This window comes from Chelonoidis abingdonii, chromosome 6 (genome assembly GCF_003597395.2).
Source record: "Chelonoidis abingdonii isolate Lonesome George chromosome 6, CheloAbing_2.0, whole genome shotgun sequence".
Taxonomy (NCBI): Eukaryota; Metazoa; Chordata; order Testudines; family Testudinidae; genus Chelonoidis; species Chelonoidis abingdonii.
The window spans coordinates 45,788,575-45,807,428 of record NC_133774.1 but is presented as its reverse complement, the minus strand read 5'-3'; the positions used below and the strand labels follow the sequence as shown (position 1 = coordinate 45,807,428).

At 42.3% G+C, this 18,854-nt stretch overlaps 1 protein-coding gene across 1 annotated transcript; it reads left to right on the top strand.

The window, feature by feature from the left end:
- Positions 1-5,273: 5,273 nt before the first annotated feature.
- LOC142047025 (uncharacterized) lies at positions 5,274-18,849 on the top strand (the record flags this gene model as incomplete). Its single annotated transcript, XM_075067486.1, has 2 exons — positions 5,274-5,476; positions 16,929-18,849. Coding segments are annotated over exons 1-2 (2,037 nt in total), but the record flags the coding sequence as incomplete, so codon positions are not given.
- Between the last annotated feature and the right edge of the window lie 5 nt (positions 18,850-18,854).

The following is an 18,854-nucleotide window of genomic DNA, read 5'->3' as shown; positions in this document are numbered from 1 at the left end:
GAGAGACCTAAAGTCTTTAAGTAACAGACTAAGGCGATGTCTACACTAGTACTTAAGTTGGCAAAACTTTTGTTGCTCAGGGATGTGAGAAAACTCTCCCCTGAGCGACGCACTGGTGTGCACAGTGCTATGTTGGTTGGAGACTCTTTCCCACCTACATAGCCACTGCCGCTCGTTGAGCTGATTTTATTATATCGCCAGGAGAGCTCTTTCCCGTCGGCATAATGCAGCTACACAAGCGCTGTTACAGTTGCACAGCTGTATTGGTACAGCTGTGCTGCTGTAAGCTTGTAAGTGTAGGTATGGCCTAATTGTTAAAGGGTTTGTCATGTTGGACCAATGTTTCCTTCTGTCACTGTGCATAGTCCAACACTGAAGCATCTCTGAGGTTTCTCACTGCAATGAAGTGGAATGATTTAATTTAGACCCCTTCCATTGCTTTAGAAACAGCTTTGAATACTATGTGACTTTTGGTAGTGATTTGCTGCTTGATGTCTTTTTTCCTTTTCTCAGTTTACATTATGCCAGAAATTGACAATGTGTAGGATTCTGTTTCACTTTCTGTCCTTTTCCAAGAGCTCTCTTCAGTGTTCCAGTGCCACAGGAATTAGTAACATCACTTTCAATTAAGACTCTGATTTGGACAGATGACCTAACTGACTTCACCGAATGATAGCAAAAGCTTCACTTTCCATAGCAGCAGTATTGGAATCAGCATGGACTGCGTATAGTAGGATCTATAATGTTGGCTTTTTGACTATTTGATTTATGCTGTCAGTGAGATTAGAGTTCTATTATGAACTCATTGAAGATTTTTTATGTAAATCTAAATCAAGCTCTCAGAATTAAGTAAGTTTATACATATGACCAAAATAGGTCATTAGGACAGGGTTTGGGTGAAAAAGCTGAACTCTAAATTAACATAAGACGCTGATGGTGCAAGGAATTACTCTAGTAAATCCCCCATGAGGTATTCTGTGTGTAGGTGGGTTCTGGAAATCCTAGACTGGGGAGATAGTGACTTGAGTAAAATTAGTCCAAAAAGATTGAAATATGTGCCCTGAAGCCAGAGTAAGAGCTATAAGGGGAACTAGAGATCAGTGAGTGTCATTACTAGTACAAGAATGCAGTTGGTGAGAGTACATGGCAAAGATCTACTTTAGTTTAGAGTTCAGTTGGAAGAATAACTACTGCGGGTATAAATTAGTGATGATAAATCTGTCAGTCAGTGAGATCTTTGACAGGAAGCAGGATTAATGGTAGTATAATGTTGGGGTTTGTTTATGCATATAGTACTTTCATGGGGAGGAAATACCAGGAACTGAAAGGTTATTTAATCTACTGGCAAAAAGCATAACAAGAACCAATAGCTGGAAGCTGAAGCCAGATACAGTCAAATAAGAAATAAATTTTCCATAGTGAGGGCAATTATCCACTCAAACAAACTACCAAGGGAAGTGGTTGATTCTCCATCTACTGAATGCCTTCTGGAAGATATGCTGTAGTCAAACACAAGATATTTGGCTCAACAGAGCAGTAACTGGGTGAAATGTAATGACCTGTGACACAGAGGCGGTCAGACTATACAACCTAATAATGCATTGTGGCCTTTAAACTCTGTGGATGTTTTAGTGTTCTTGTGTTCTCTCGTGTTCCTCTTTATTAATGTTTGCATGTACAAATGTAAATCAATCTCTTTGTTACCCATGAAGTGTGGTGCTTACAAGAAGACCCTGTAAAGAGATATGTAGAATCTTTTTTGGTCTACTTACAGAACAAGCCAATTTGTGAGAGGTACAGGACAAAGTTGAGAGTGCTATTCTGGTCACTTAAATTAGGGGTGATGGGAGCAAGCAATGACACTGCATTCACTGTGTGTAAGAACGAATCTATACTTGTGTTATCTACAGCATTGTGTCTCTACAGAGATGCTTCCAGGTAGGTTTTCTTATAGAAGAAGGTATAACACCGTTCTCCGTTAACTTAAAAAATCTTTCATTCGGCTGATCCTCCATCTCAGTGACCAAGGCCAAACCTGGGGCATAATCTACTTTAATGTCCCTTTAAATCAAGGTAATTATTTAAGAAATGATCTGTGATGCAGAGACTGCATTGTACATCATGTACCTAACAGGTCTCACTGCCTGGGGCAAGGGGAACAAAAATGCTTTATCTGTACATAGGAAACACTTTGGATGAGATGATTCTGGCACCCAATTTAGTAATTTAACTTTAGAGAGATGACTTATATTCAGAAATTGGTCCAGCTGGACTTCCTTAATCTTGTGATACCAACCAGAGCTTGATGATTGATTTACAACTTGCAATTTATTTAAAGTGCCAAATAAAATAAGGTATTATTTTATTTCACTCAAAGTATCAAGAAACAGCATTCTGGTTAATTTAGGATTTTGAATTCGAAATCTCAGTTGAAGGGGGTTCCCCTGTTATAAATATAATGACAATGAGTGCTGTAACAGACTGACTATATCCTGAACAAACCTTATTGAATTAATTTAAACCTTATTGAATTAGGCTTAATACCTTTGTGCATGTGTTTATTGTGGAAATGTGTATCTGGTATAGGAGGAGGGGGATGCTAATTTAACTCCTCTGGTTATCTGCCCTTTGAAGCTACCACTTGGGGAGTTTTCCGTATACTAGTTCAAACTGGATTTTTTACGGACCAATGGACAAAGGATTCTTGGATAAATATCCTGATCCAGCAAATGGACAGGACCTCCCATCCATGGAGGGCCTACAGATTTACCATAATTGTGAACTCAACTGTAAAAAGCATAAGAAAGTTCATAAGGTGTCACAATAACCTAAAACAACAAATGTTGATGGGAAAAGGTACAAAAAGGAGACAGATTTAATTAGTCCACCCCACCCCAAAAAAAGCCTCCTGATGTAACTCGGACTTTTAAGATCATGCTTGGTAAATGAGAAAAACATGGAGCCAGATATCAGTGATCCAAAATTGGTGTGTCAGAAACTAGGCCCAATTGGTGGACAAAATAATGAGGGGATGGGCTAGTCCACCATTCCCTTGCTGGTTGGCTAATGAAAGAAATGATAGAAAAATAGGCCACTGGAACAAGCTTCACCATCATGGCTGCTGCCACCCCCACCATATAGTGGCACCCCAGGCCTTTTGTCATCCTGATCCTGAGACATGTCCTGGCCAGGCCAAGCCAGAGAGAGGGACCCAGATCACATCGCCACCTCTACCAGCTCCAGCTGCATCCCAAACACCTCTGGGAATAAAAACAGAATTGAATTTCAACAGCAGCAGAAGCAGCTTCGGTTCATCTCCACTAAGGTCTCTTTTTCCCTGAAAGGACAATTATCACCATCTCTGATACCATCTAAGAGACTGCCACACAAGGGAGTTTGCCTTCTAAAGACTCTCCAGCCCGAAAGAACAAGATGTTGCTAAAATAAAAGCTTTATTTAATGCATTTGAAATGTGAAGTATTAACTGTTTTTCCATCTTTATCGTTAAAAAAAAACAACAAAAAAAACAAATTATTGGTGTGTTTGCCAAGATAGAAAGTAGGTTGAGGCCTCTGTATACCAAACCTTGGACCTTGTTTAACAGTGCTTAATGTTGGACAGTGATTGGGTGATGTTAACACGTTTAATCCATTTATATCTTATAAATTAATACAACAGAGACCCAATCCTTAGAGAAGATTTGGAAGGACTTGTCCTAGTGAGGCCCCATAAGAGTGGGTGCTTGTTCTGAGCTAAACCTATGATGAACTCGAAACCACAGGGGAAACCCCTTGGGTGGGGTTTTGAAGGACTGCTCCTGCCAGAGCCCATGTTCGGATTGGGGGCATCGCTGGTAAGCTTATTAGCATGTGTGTAGGTTCTTTTATTGTTTTTTTTAAAATGTTTTCTTTGTAGTGCTTTTACCTTAAGAGAAAAATGTGCTTGCATAGGAAGTGCTGCATGGTAACTTGTAACTGCGAGCAACTGCTCTGTAGGTAGACTCTGAAGAGAAAGTAAGCAGGCAGAGTCCCCTGCTGGGACATCCCAGTACAGTCAGAAGACTGTGCAGCCTGGAGATTCCCTGGTCGGAGGAAGTGAGACCCATGTCTCTGCCCAGAAAGGTGATGGCCAGGGTAGCTGGAAGCCTGATGATGGATGCCATCGCTGAACTGCTTTGGTGAAATACAGGTGCAGTTGCCCTGAACTGTGACAAGCACTTCATTTGGTTAGTTCTAATTTAAGAATATTGAAGATAGTTTTCTTCTTGCCTGTAAAAAGCAGCCCAGTTTGTATGATAGTAGAGAATAATTACAGTGCAAATGTGGCTGATTTCCATCTGTTGTAGAGGAAAAGCAGATGTTGTTAGTCTGCTAGTTTGCTTATCAATAACAATACATAGTATCAGTAGCTGTTCAAACTGCAGCTGTGTCTTCATCCACATCTTAGTGAATTGTTTGTCTTTATAGGCTTTAGTAACTACTATTTAGCAGAGTTACCATATGGGAAGGAAAGGGAAAGTCGTAACTTGTTTCAAGATACTGTAGCATCTGAGCAGTAAATCTAGTCATGCCTCCCATTGCCTAATTACAATACTTATGTTTTTCAAACCAAGGGTATTGAATTGGCTCCTCTCACATGGTCCATAAACTCAGCATTCCAATTTCTAGGCGTAAGGGTAGGAAACTTGAAACACTAGGATCACTTGACACCTTTCACAAGCACTGCATTCATTTTTAAGGCTGTGTATTCTTTGCTTGTTTTTAATATTTTAATCTTTATAAAAAAATTTTAAAAAACCACATCTTATTCTGAACCCTCATGCAGGGTTCTACGCCAGAGCCCCCTGTTAAACATTTACATACATTTATTTTGCTTTTAATAACTGATATTGAGACACAATTAGACTTTCTACATATCTGCTTCCTCCACTCCCATAGCCCCACGCTATCCGTGTGTTACCTTTCTTCTGGTTGGGGGAGGTCACTTGGAGCCCTGATTTGTGTTTCTTTTTGTAACTCTGCACATTTAGCCAGTGAGCTTGGCTATAAAACACTGTTACCAAAAGCTGCTTCGTAGCAAAAATGAGCTGAGTTTGTGAGTGGCTTGAGTAGCCCAGAGAACTGGCTGCAATTGCTGGTTTGTCCTTTTTATTATTCACAGTGTACTGGGGTGAGGCTGGTGCTAGGACCCAGTGGTAAGACTTAGGCAGCAACAGCAACTTGGTGTTGTAACTTTCCTGCCTTCTATTTAAAGACTGCCCTGAGTCAGGAGGACTGAAGCTGCTGGGGATGACAGTTGCTTCAGGCAACCCTGGGGAGGACGGAGTAGGGGGTAAAAATCCCAGCAAAGGCCTGAACTGAATGGAGGGTTATTCTGGCTCTGAGTGCGACAGAGTGTCAGAGATTTCCTCCTCTATAGAGGATGAAGTCCCCGAAGGGTTGGTGGAGCCCCAAGAAGTGGCGGAGCTGACTAACAGGTACTCCCTCTCCAAAAAGGAACAAGCCCTGCATGCATGGGTGGGGTGTAACACTTGGGGGACTTGGGATCCAGGCCTATATTATCTTTTTCTCCCTCAAAGCATATTTGAATAAAACAAATGAGAATCTGCCAGCGAGGCTTTCTGGTTAATTTGGCTGTAATTACGTTTTATTCTGTAAGTGCCTATCCTGAACACTGAAGGCTTTTCTATTTAAAGAGTCTGCAGCATGCCAGCTGGAGTGGCATCTCCTGCCCCTCCCTTTCTGGCTGACTTTTTGTTACATATTGATCTTACTTATTCTGGGGATTTACATGTCAGCAGTCGGGTGAGGAAGGAGGACTCTAAGCTCTTTCCACCAGGTATTTGAGGCCTTCTGTGACTGATTTTTGGGGTGAAAAGGGACATAGAACACTGTTTGATTTTAGGCATTTTTATACAGAGACCAAAGTTCCTAACAGAAACTGCTGAGAAATAGCCTGGATGAGTGCTCTCTGTGTAGGACTGGGAACCAGAAATCTGAGCTCTGATCCTGTCTTTGCCATGATCCTGGGCCTGATCCTGCAATCTGATCTGTGTGGGTAGACTCTTGTGTCCTTGCAGAACCTCACTAATATCAGTGGGACACCTTGCGCCCATCCAGGTCCACCTAATGTAGATCAAGAGCAGGATGTTGTTGTGTGGGGACAGAATCCATCATTGTTAAATGTACTTTGTAAACAGAGTTGGAAAATAAGTAATAATGTTTGAAAAATACTTTCTGAAGTCTGTTTGGTAAGTGGTTTGAGTAATATACTTCTAGCCACCCAAGTGATAGGAGTTGTTCTTGGTTATACAGAGCCTCTCGGCAGCCTATCAAATTTTGGAGTGATTTGGAGCCTTACCATGAAAGTTCTTCATGGGCAGAGGTCAACAAGATGAAGAAAAAATGGTGAAACTCTACTCATCTTAACGCCCAATTTTGCCATGAGCCTCTTCTCTGGTATCTTTCCTCAGCTCCCTGGTTCTAACTAGGGGTAAAGGAATGAGATTAAGAAAAGAAGAACTTAGTCCAGAGCATTAGGAAAGCTTCCTGATTGTGAGATCCATTCAACTGTGAGTTACTCTCCCAAAGGAAAGGGTGGAAATCCCCATCACTGGAGTTATTTCAAAGTACAGGGGACCAAGCCTACTGTGCCAAAATGTACTATAGAAACAGTCCTGTACTAGCGAAGAGAATGGACCACATGCCCCGAAAGATCTCTTGCATCTTTGGCACCTATATTAACTATGCTGGTTAAGCTCTTTAGCCCAGATTTGGGAAGTTATTTCAGCCTGCGTGTAACCTGATGCACATGTGTAGTCCCCCTGAAGTCAATGGGACTACGCAGGGCTTGAAGTTTTATATACATGCTTAAGTATGTTTCTGAATCAGAGTAATCAGCTAGATATTTCTGCTTCTATGAGCAACAACTAAATAGTTAATGATGGTGTTTAAATAATCATCTTTAAGCTACAGATGAGAGTAGCTCATGCCTTCTATCTTCAGATATCCTTTCTTTAATAGCAGTTCGGGGGGGTGAGGGATCTGGGGAGTGTCTCTATCTATGCATTTGAATGGTACTTAGGACAATCGGATTTCATTCTTGGCTTCGGTGGGTGCTATTGCAATATAAACTGTACAAGTAAAGTATCATTGCCTATCAGGAATGGCATCATAATGCTGCAGATGAAGAATGTTCTAATACACTGAGTATTTGGTAAATCCTGATAAATTCCTTAGACAGCCAATTATATTAATAATGGCACAATTCATGTACATCCCACAACAGCATTTAATTAAGATAGGTGGGTCTACCTGAGGGACTTCCAAACAGCTGTGTTCAATGGGCACCTGAGTTTTTTCAACTCAGGGCATGTCTTCACTGGCAATGTGGCCACGCTTTAATGTGGTTTGTGTAGCTGCGGCATAGCACTGGGAGAGATCTCTCCCAGTGCTCTTAAAAAACCACCTCCATGAGGGGAGTAGCTCCCTGTGCTGGTGCACTGTGTACACTGGCACTCGACTCCGCTGAAACTTGCAGCGCTCGGGTGTGTTTTTTCACACCCCTGGGCAAGAAAGTTGCAGCACTGCGAAGTGCCAGTGTAGACAAGCCCTAAGTTTGATTTACTTCTGATTTTAATTAGTGTAGTTCTGTTCACATCATGTTTGTTAAGAATATTCCATTGCTTTTCCAGGAGGTGTGATGGGAATTAACATTTGGCTTTTAGAGCAAATAAGGCAAAACGAGTTCACAGCTCAGAAACCTCTCTAACCACTCAGTGACAGACTTGAAGGTGGCAATTTTACAACAAAAAAACTTCAAAAACAGACTCCAAAGAGAGACTGCTGAACTTGAATTAATGTGCAAATTAGATACAATTAACTTAGGTTTGAACAGAGACTGGTTATGGTTGGGCCATTACACTAATTGAATCTATTTCCCCATGTTAAGTATCCTCACACCTTCTATGGGTCATCTCGATTATTACTTCAAAAGTTTTTTTCCCTCCTGCTGCTGATAGCTCATCTCAATTGATTGGCCTCTTACAGTTGGTATGGCTACTTCCACCTTTCCATGTTCTCTGTATGTATAAATATCTTCTTGTTGTATGTTCCAGTCTATGCATGGACTGGAAAGCCCACAAAAGCTTATGCTCAAATAAATTTGTTAGTCTCTAAGGTGCCACAAGTACTCCTGTTCTTTTAGTTCAGAAATGGTTTATTGGTATAAATTTTTAAACTTTTTTTTAGCTGTTAGAGATTTTTGTAAATGTAAATAAAATGAAGATTTGGAACTTTAGGCCCTCCCCTGTCATTACTAGTTAAGCAAAACTCTCAGGAACATGAGTAAGGATGTAAAGGCCAAGCCCATAAGATGTGACTCTGCACTCTGTAACTTGGTAGTGAGTTTACAAGTGAAATTTGGTGCCTCTGTTTCAAGATACAATTGCTATTGATGTTTTGAAAATCTTTTTTTTTAGAAAAGTCCAAGATAAGTTAAATCTGTCTGCAAGGCCGTACATGCCTGATTCTGCAGCCAACTCTGCCATTAACTGCAATTTAACATTTGCGAGCTGTGTGCAGGACTGGTTGCCTATTCAGCTCTAGACTGCCCTTGCACTATTAAACTCCGGGGGAGTTTTGCCATAGGACATAAGAGGAACCTATGTAATGCGTTTCATCCACAGATTTCCAAATGCTTTTCCAAAGCAAGATGAGTACTGTATAATGAACTGGGGCATAGAGAAGTCAAGTGACTTGCCCCAGGGCAAACAGCAGGCCTGTTTAGAAACAGGAATAGAACTCAGGTTTCCTGACCCCCCCCAGTAGTGCTCAAAGAGAATAACTTTAGCATTGTCTTCCTATCTCTCATTTTTAGAACCCTACAAAGCCTGGAATTGTGTTGTCAGTTCTCTTCATATTCCATTACAACAGTTGAGGTCATCCAGTGCACTTTTGTTGAAGTTCCTTTACATAGGAAGCTCTTAGCTGAGAGTCCTCCTCTCTGGAGCTTGCTTCCTCTGACATTCTGCCAGAACTCAAATTGACAAGCTTCATATATTGTGCTAGAAAGAGAGATCTGACTGATCATTTAATCTTTTTGTCATTTAGTATATAACACAGGTGAGATCTCAATGAGCAATGGGACACCAGTGGATTGAGTCAGTAACTAAAGCCTAAGGATACAATAGCGTATATTTAATAGAAAGTTCTTATCTACAGCTGTGATAAGTGCAAAGTTAATGAATAAATAAAAATAAAGTTTGTCAATGCTGTTTAAAAAAAGCTGTAGGAGTGCTTGTGAATAACCTGACACAAACCCTGTGTATCCAACACAGAGATGAGGTTATTTTGAGTGACCAGTTTTTCCACTCTTTCAGAATCTATTAAAAAGAGCTAATATTTTTAAAATATTAAAAATACTCTGAGTTATTCCTTTTAGACAGGAAAATACAACAAAAAATTTACAGGATTAAAAATTAGTTTATTTCATTACTGGGCTCTTTGCACAGTCGATTGGAGACTAGGCCATCTTAGGAGAGGGTGTCTAGAAACAAAGGTAAAAAGTAATTAGTTGTGGTTAGGTAAAAAATGTAGTGTACACAATATATGCCATTTGGATAAGCTAAAAAAGATCCAAAGTGTTGAAGATATTCTAAGTGTTTTAGGCAGGTGCTTAGTAAAGTAGCATTCAAGGATGGAACAGTAACAACAGTAATGGACAGTGGTGTTAAAGCATGATTATCCAGCATGGAATGTGTAGGATTTGTGGGTAAATGTAACTGGTGTTTTTTTCCCCAATTAGATTAAAGCTTTACGGAGCAGCTGGGCTGCATTTGAAATACAATAGTAGTCATGCTACCATACAGAGTCAGTCTTAGCATTTTCTGGTAGGGAGAAAATAGTTCAATGCAAGAGGAAGAAGGGTTTAAATAAGATCTATGAAAACAAAAGCTAGCAGCAGCTGGTGGTTGTTTAAACTGGCACAGACGATGTGACAAAGCATAAAGCTTAATGGACATTTTTAAAGTTCGAAAGTAGAATTCTGGAGAGAGTGTATAAAAACATGCAACATACAGGTAAAGGGCCTGATCCTACAATGAAAAAATCCTTACTTGCACTAAATAGTCCTAATTAAGCCAGTGAAGCTGCTCAAGTGGGTAAGGTGATGCATGTTGTTGTTTCCAGGATCAGGGTCAGTGCTACAATGCAGTGTTTCTATCAGAAACTAGTTATCCTTTTAAATCTGTTGTAAAGTTCTCATAGCAACAGTCTCCATAAAACTCCAGCAAAGTCATGGTGCCTTACTTTTCCACACCACTCAATCAAAGCCAGGTACTGCAGTTATTCTTTTGTTATTTCTGGAAACAATGAGATTAACAAGTAGTGTCAGAACCCTGTAATAAGGACAGCGCAAGACATCATGTCCTTTGTCAGCATGAATAAACCAGTTGTTTTTATAAACTCCTGTGCTGTGTGCTCTAGCTTTTGGAACTGTACCTTGTGAAATTATCTTTTTGACTGACATCTATTTTTTCTATTGCCATTTAGAACTAATATTTTCTTATAAAGCAGTGATGGTATTTGGAAAGGATGTATCATATCTTTGAGAAAAACACCAAGCAAACTGTTACGATGCAAGTTACCAGACCTTCATTTGTAGGATTCCCTGTGGAGTCTGATACACATGTGGAATTAAAGTTTAATCACAGGAAAAGAACATCAGTTAGCTGTCCAGGCACTGCTGTTACTGGGCTCCTTCCATTAGCTGGCTCATACAGATAAAAGGACTTCAGACTGCCAGCCTCAAATACTCAGAAAACAAAAGATAACCAGACAATATATTGTTGTAACCATTTCCTGTACCTTTTGGACTTGATTATTTTTATTAAGGATAAAATCTCAGACGGCAAGTGAACTGGAGGACAAATACAAGGTTCTGGAGAATTGCCATTAAAACAACATGCCCTCTATTTTGTTTGGACGTATTCCTGGTTTCATCACATGAAATAATCTTGAATTCAAGATTAATCTTTAATTCCTGGAGACTCTGGGACAGGGGTCAGCAACCTTTCAAAAGTGCTGTGCTGAGTCTTCATTCACTCTAATTTAAGGTTTCGCGTGCAGTAATACATTTTAATGTTTTTTAGAAGGTCTCTTTCTATACGTCTATAGTATATAACTAAACAATTGTTGTATGTAAAGTAAATAAGGTTTTTAAAATGTTTAAGAAGCTTCATTTAAAATTAAATAAAATGCAGAGCCCTCCGAACCAGTGGCCAGGACCCAGGCAGTGTGAGTGCCACTGAAAACCAGCTCGTGTGCCGCCTTTGGCACCCGGGCCATATGTTGCCTGCCTTTGCTCTAGGACAATCCTGGAGGGTTGGCAAACCTACTTGCAATTAAAAGGAGACAAAGCCAGGAAGATGGTGAGAGGCGGTATAGAAGGGTCAAAGGCTGCCCTCAGCCTGAAGGAAGCTGGAGAAGTGGATTGAGGAGTCTAACTTGAGTAGTGGACTGATCTGAGTAGGTCAGAGGTTCTGCTAGCCAGTATGGAGAAGGAGCTGCCTGGCAGCCAGTGGGTGGGATGTGGCAGGGCCCAGAGGGGACTGTCACAGTGGTGTAACTAAGTTTGTAAGTATAGGTACTCTAGACCCACCTACTAAAGTAAATGGGAGTTGGAGAGTGTATTTTCTTTTTGTTTGTTTCAGTATTTTTTTTAGCCTCTCTCAAATAGGTCAGCACCTTCTGATTAGGTGAGGGGAGGAGAAAGAAACAAGGTGTTGAGTATACAAAGGCCTCGTGCAATCAGTAGGCTGTATACTGGATGGGTAAAGATGTTACCCTACTGCACCACATGAGAATGTGGGCACAAAGTAGTATGGGCCCAGGAAATTCACCACTAGGGTTGAGGTTTTAAGTAAAAGGGCTCGAAATGAATAAACTGGTGGATGCCTCTGTTACCGCTCACTGCAAGTGTAAAATAGCAAGAACAGCAGTAAGATGCTCCCTGATAATGAAATCACCACAGTACATTGGATTGGCCTGATGTATTGTCCTGCACAGCAATGCCAGGATTCCTGCTTCAGTTTCCTTTTCCTGTCTACCAGCTAATCTGAATTGGACTGGTGCCAACAGTGCTTTCTCTCACCCATGGTATTTGGGTCATGTGCAGCTCTGAGGATCTTTACCATTTTTTTCAAACCCAGAGGGACTTGTTCAGGGCACAAGGCCCATGGCCGCCTTTCCCTCCATGGGTGCTGCTCTCCATGAGAGAGGAAGAGCTTTCAGGTGTGGGCTATGGAAATACCCTGACAGCTGGGGGCTCCTTCCTCAAAATAGCCAGCACTGGTGAGAGCAGTGGAGACAAGTCAGGCCCCTTCGTCTCCCTTTTTCCTTACTAAATGCGGAACAAAATCAGCAGCCATGGCTGGCTTTAGGCCAATTCAACCAATCCCCTTGAATTGGGCCCCGTGCCCAAGCCCCAGTACGGTGTACTGGCAAGAGCCAGTGTGCTGTACTGGGGTGGCCTGGCTTCCCCAGTGGGCAATTTAAAGGGCCTGGGGCTCCCAGGAGGACTGGAGCCCCAGGCCCTTTAAATTGCCACCACAGCCCCACTGCTGGAGCTCTGGGGTAGGGCTCTGGGGGCTATTTAAAAAGTCTGGGGCTCCTGCTGCTTCTACCACCCCGGCCCTTTAAATAGCCACCGGAGCCCCACTGCTTCCCCAGGGCTCCCTTGGCTATTTAAAGGGATATGGCAGTAGAAGCAGGGGAGCCCCGGGCCCTTTAAATAGCCCTCCAAGCCCTGGGGTAGAGGGGGCAGGCTTCAGCTGACTCTGCCACCCCTGTCCTTTAAATAGTCCCCGGAGCCCTGCCACTTCCCTAGGGCTCCCGTGGCTATTTAAAGGGCCGGCGCGGTAGAAGCGAGGGAGACCTGGGCCCTTTAAATAGCCCCCAAACCCCGGGCTTCTGCTACTACCTTGGTGGAGAGGAGGAGGCACTCACCCCCTTCATCTGCCCCCCCTTCCTGCAGCCAGCCCCTCCTGCACCCCCTGCCCACACCAGCCATGCACCCCCCTGCCCTTGCAGCAGCTCTGTCTGCAGCCCCCACACCCCATGCCCGGCCTGCAGCCAGTCCCTGCCTGCAGCCAGCCCCCACCCCTGCCAGGCCCGCAGCCAGCCCCTGTCTCCAGCCAGCCCCGCACCCTGCCCGCAGCCAGCCCGTCTCTAGCCAGCCCCTGACACACCCCCTGCCCTGCCAGCACCAGCCCTACACCTCCGTCCCTGCCCGCACCAGCCCCTGTCTGCAGACAGCCCCGCACTCCCTGCCCTGCCTGCAACCAGCCCCTGTCTCCAGCCAGCCCTCGCATCGCCTGCCCTGCTTCCAGCCCCACACCAGCCCCTGTCTCCAGCCAGCCCGCATCCCCTGCCCTGCCTCCAGCGCTGCACCAGCCCCTGTCTCCAGCCAGCCCTGCACCCCCTGCCCACAGCCAGCTCGTCTCCATCCAGCCCTGCTGCACCTCCTGCCCTGCCCGCACCAGCCCCGCACGTCTGCCCCTGTCCAGCCAACCCCTGGTACACCCCCCTGCCTGAAGCCAGCCAGTCCCGCACTCCTCTGTCTCCAGCCCTGCCAACCCATTCCGCACCCCTCTGTGGCCCCGCCTGAAGCCAGCCAGCCACCCCAACAACCCTCTGTCTCCAGATAGCCTAGCACCTGCCCTACCTGCAGCCACACCCTACCTCTAGTCACCCCTGCCCTGCCTCCAGCCAGTCCCTTGTCCAATGGTGCCCTGCAGTTCCCAGGGCAGTAACCCTGTACACCTGCTTCAATGAGGGGGCAGGGAGCACCTGGGACCCACACATGTCCACATCCTAGGATGACCAGACACCAAGTGTGAAAAATCGGGATGGGGTAGGGGGTATAGGATCCTCTATAAGAAAAAGACCCAAAAATCGGGACTGTCCCCATAAATCGGAACATCTGGTCACCTAGCACCCCCCTGGGTGGCGGGGACCCATTTTAAAACAGAGCTCATTTCTAGTTCAGGCCCTCTTTTTAAAAAAAGAGTTTAGGTTGGTTTAACATACATCCATATTTCCTGGACTGTCAGGCTTTTTGCTTCTTAAATCGCCATCCGGGAGGAAAATACAGATGTATGGTAACCCTATGGTACAAAAAAATGCATACGTGGCACATCCCTTAAATCAGAACTTCTTATAGGGACCGGTTGCTAAGAATGAAAGGCTTTTTTTTTTTTACACTTTTTTTTTTTTTTTTTTTTAGTCATCCCTGCTGGGGCCCAGCTGAAAATGTTCTATTGGGTCCCGCACTAAAGCCGGCTCTGTCAGCAGCAGCCAGGAGGAGTTCACAGGAAGTGTCCTATGGAATCCCTCTCTGGGCTCATTCCCCAAAGACCTAATACTAACTGCACCGATGGTTCAGGGAGGAAGGCAGAGGCTTCCAGCTTCCCAATTATCTCACCACACTCTCACTCACACATCACCCCACCCCCTAGGGGATCAGGCCCCGTGAACTCCACTCTGCCTCTCCACAAAGGTAGCAGCAGCTCTGCACTCTGGGGCTCTGAATACTTGTTTTGCTCATTGTGTAGCCATTGTTTGTGGTCATTCAGCTTCCAGCCTCACTCTCATCTCCATTTCCTTCTAACTTCACTCTTCTCTCCCATTTCCATCTCCCTCCCAGGCAGATTTGCTCTTTCACACCACTCCCCTCCTCTTACTGCAACAATCCCTCTTCTTCCCCGTTTAGCCAATGCGTGTCTCCACCCCACTTCATTTACACACACTTTAATGATGTATAAATCAGTGACATTTATAAAACAAGCTCTTCCATTTTCACGAATGTATTTGAAAGTGTTTTCCTTTCCAGTGTATATGAAAACAAATTTCAACCTCAAAAGTTGCTGTGAAACAGAATTGTCAGTGCTTTGGTCAGTTCTGCCTGATGTGCTCTATTGGGTGACAGGCATGACACACAACTGCTTTGCGGGTACTTTTGAAACAAGGGGAGTGGGGGCTGTATGCTTCTAGTTTTTGGAGTTTAAGGTTTTCTATAGACCAGGGGTAGGCACATGAACTAATTTTCAGTGGCACTCATGCTGCCTGGATCCTGGCCACTGGTCTGGGGGGCTCTGCATTTTAATTTAATTTTAAATGAAGCTTCTCAAACATTTTAAAAACCTTATATACTTTACACACAACAATAGTTTAGTTATATATTACAGATTTATAGAAAGAGACCTTCTAAAAACATTAAAATGTATTACTGGCACGCAAAACCTTAAATTACAGTGAATAAACTAAGACTCGGCACACCACATCTGAAAGGTTGCCGACCCCTGCTGTAGACCATTGTACTCCTTTGAGTTTTCTTTTTCCTTGTGCTTTAACATGTCTGTCTTCTACCATATGTTGGAGAATGTTTTTTAAGTCAATGTGGTTGTAGTTTATCCTTTTTCTCTAATCTCTACTTGCCATCTGTAAACAAAGTCAGTGCTGCTCAGTCTCCTCCTTGTGTCCACTAAGACAATGAGTTCCACCTGGCTCTGATCCCGGAGTCTTGTATATCACAGGTTAGCTCTTTATTCCTATCTGTGTAATTACATTATATTAGCCAGATAAAGGTAGTTCAAAGCATGACTATCTCCCTCTATTCAGTGGAACTAGAATGTTTCAGCTGCAAGTTTGCCTCATCCCATGAAGTAGGCTTTGAGAGTTCATAGTTGCTTCAATGCGTGTGTTTATCTTTTATTGGACCAACTTCTGTTGGTGAGAGACAAGCTTTTGAGCTACACGGAGCTCTTCTTCCGAGCTCTTCTTTGTACTCAATCAGATGGGGCTGGAGACATTGGCAGTTTTCCTTCAGACAGTTGCTAGGTAGGTTACAGGCTTTTTAAGGCCTTTTCCATAGCAAGGTGGCTAATGGAGGACATCTTCTGCCGTCTCTGTGGTTTGCTTTACTCAATGGAAGTTTTTAAGGTATTGGGTATTGAAGAAATGTAGAGGGTTGAACATTTGCTGGTAGTCTTTTCTATTTTCTGCATATTACTATTCAGTTTCTTTACTGAAATAAATTTGTGACTTCATCCTTAATTATTTAATCATTTTAACCTTTTTTGCTGCTGTAGTTTATAAAGCCGGAGAGGTAAATTGTTCTGTAGGTTTTTCCTGAAACAATATACTTAAATCACTGATAGAAATGATAGCTATTGGAATTTTATGTACCATAAATATTTTAAAAATTTCTTTTTAAAATCATGGTTAACCATTTATTGGCATGTTGGAGGACTTAGATAAACCCATAATTTTAGAGGAATATTTTTATTATTTGTAACACCCTTATACACTGAATTGACCTAAATTAATGAACTTTAATTTATTAGGTTGGAAGATGAAGAGAACTAAGATGTTGTAATAAACTATGGGCCTGAATCTCCACCACCTTGTACTTTGAATTAGTCATTTATATCTGTGCAAAGTAGGTGCAAAATGCTACCAAATCTGTATGTGAGCATTTATGCCAACATAGTACAGGTTTAAATGACTCCACAAGGTATCAGGCATTGGAGAATCAGGCCTTAGATCTTTAGTGATATTGCTGATTTATTTCATGCTTAGATTTTTGCAGAACATTAAGCTTCCTTTAAGTTTTAAAGCCAGACTCTGACTTCATGCTAGCATAAGTGAGATAAAATTTGAAGTCCTTAGTGTTTTTATACAATCTTACAACATACGACGTTATCAATGCCAACAGTATATTTGTCAGACAAAATGTTACATTATTTATGCCTATATTTGTTACAGTACTTAAGGAAGACTGTTTTTCAGATTTAGATATGTTTGATTTTACTGTAATTGATTTTTTATAATAAATGATCCTACCATACTTTTATTTATTTATTATTATAGTTTAAAGAAGATTATCCAGAATGAAGATGTGAAACCCAAGCTACAATGCATCATGTCCGACCCTTCCTTTTCTGTGGTAACAGTTCAAAGTGAAGATAGTGGAATACCATGGGAAACCAGCTCAAGTAGATGTTCCACTCCTTGGGCCTCAGAAGCAAGTGCTACTTCTGATCTTTGTAGTGTTGAAAGTTCATCTATAGATTCTCCCCCAGTGAAAGTTATCTTTCTCATGGATGAAGGTAAGACTGTCCGGAAAAGGATGTGTAAATCATCAGATAGGACATCAGACTTGAAGGGAGGCCAGGGCAGCAAAAAGAGTGACTTGTCCAGAACGCAGATGCAAGAATTAAGAGATGCTCCCACAAAAGTGCAGGATGCTAAGTTAAATGCTGCTCAACTGGAAACACAAGCTATGGATGCAGAAACTTCAAAAGATGAAGATTTGCTAGACATTACAGGGGAACCAGTGTCACATGCTTCAATTGCCTCAAAGTCCATGGGTAAAGAAAATAAACTGAAAAAAGGAAGGCCAGCCCTTAATGGAGCTGTAAGAGCTAAAATCCAGAAGTTCAATTCAATTTCAGAAGAAGAAACGCCAAAATTTTTCCAAAAGAAGGGTAGTAAAGATCCAGCTGTGCCATCAGATATAAAAAGGAAGCAGAAGCAACAGCACAAAGGATTCTTAAATCAAAGCCTTTCCTCACCTTCTTTGGCGCATCTTGAAAAGAATTGCAATGATAGGGATGATGGTTCACTTCATAATATAAAACATGTCAAAATGAATATTGAATCTAGCAGTTTTTCAAATGCGGGTGTAACAGTTCCTCCTGATAAAGAAGAGAGAAAAGAGACACAGTCTTCTCCAGCTGAGACTGTACATGAGACATCAGAGCAGTCACTGTCTTTTTCATCATACCTTACTGAGGAAGAAGGGAAGCAGGAAATCCACACAAGTTCACCCATGCCCGTAACATCAATATCAGAATGGCCAATATCTGAGCCATCAGATCTTATGGATATAGCAGAGAGAGAAGAAATACAGCCCTTTCCTTCTGAGACTACAAATGTAATCTCAGAACAGCCATTGTCCATTACACCATCTCTTATTGATGAAGGAGAGAACCAGGAAATTCAGCCTAATTCATTTTTGGCCACAAAGACCATTTCAACAGATTGTATTAATGAACCAGAGGGGCAAGCAACTCAGCCTTATTTGCCTATATCTACAGAATCTGTCTCTGAACGTTCTAGTTCATCACATACTGGTGAGGAAACAGAGAAGCAAGAAATTCAGTTTTATTCACCTGTGACTACACAGTTGGAGCCTGAACATTCAGTTTTATCTGAAATAAAAAAGCGTGATATTAAACCTTATCCACCTATAACTGCACAATCCAAATGTGAACATCCAGATATATCATATTCCATCGAGGAAGCGGAAAAGCAAGAAATTCATCCTTATTCGCCTGTAATTGCACAACTGGAATCTGAACAACCAGATATATCATATTCTACTTGTGAAACAGAGAAACAAGAAACAGAGCAATTGGAGTCTGAACATTCAGACCAGGAAGATATCCAGCCAAATACTCCCATAATTGCTCAGTCAGAGTCTGAACATTCAGATCTATTCTATTCCATTGAAGAAGCAGAAGAGCAAGAGTCTTATTCACCTGCAGCTGAACAACTGGAGTTTGAAACTGTAGATTTATCATATCCTGTTGATGAAACAGAAACACAAGAAAGTCAATATTATTCACAAGTAACTGCAGAACCTGAGTCTGAGCTTTCAGATTTGTCATATTCCATTGATGAAGCAGAGAAACAAGCTGCACAATTGGAGTGTGAACATCGAATGTTATCACATTCCATTGAAGAAGCAGAGAATGAAGAAATTCAGCCATATTTACTTGTACCTGCAGGTAC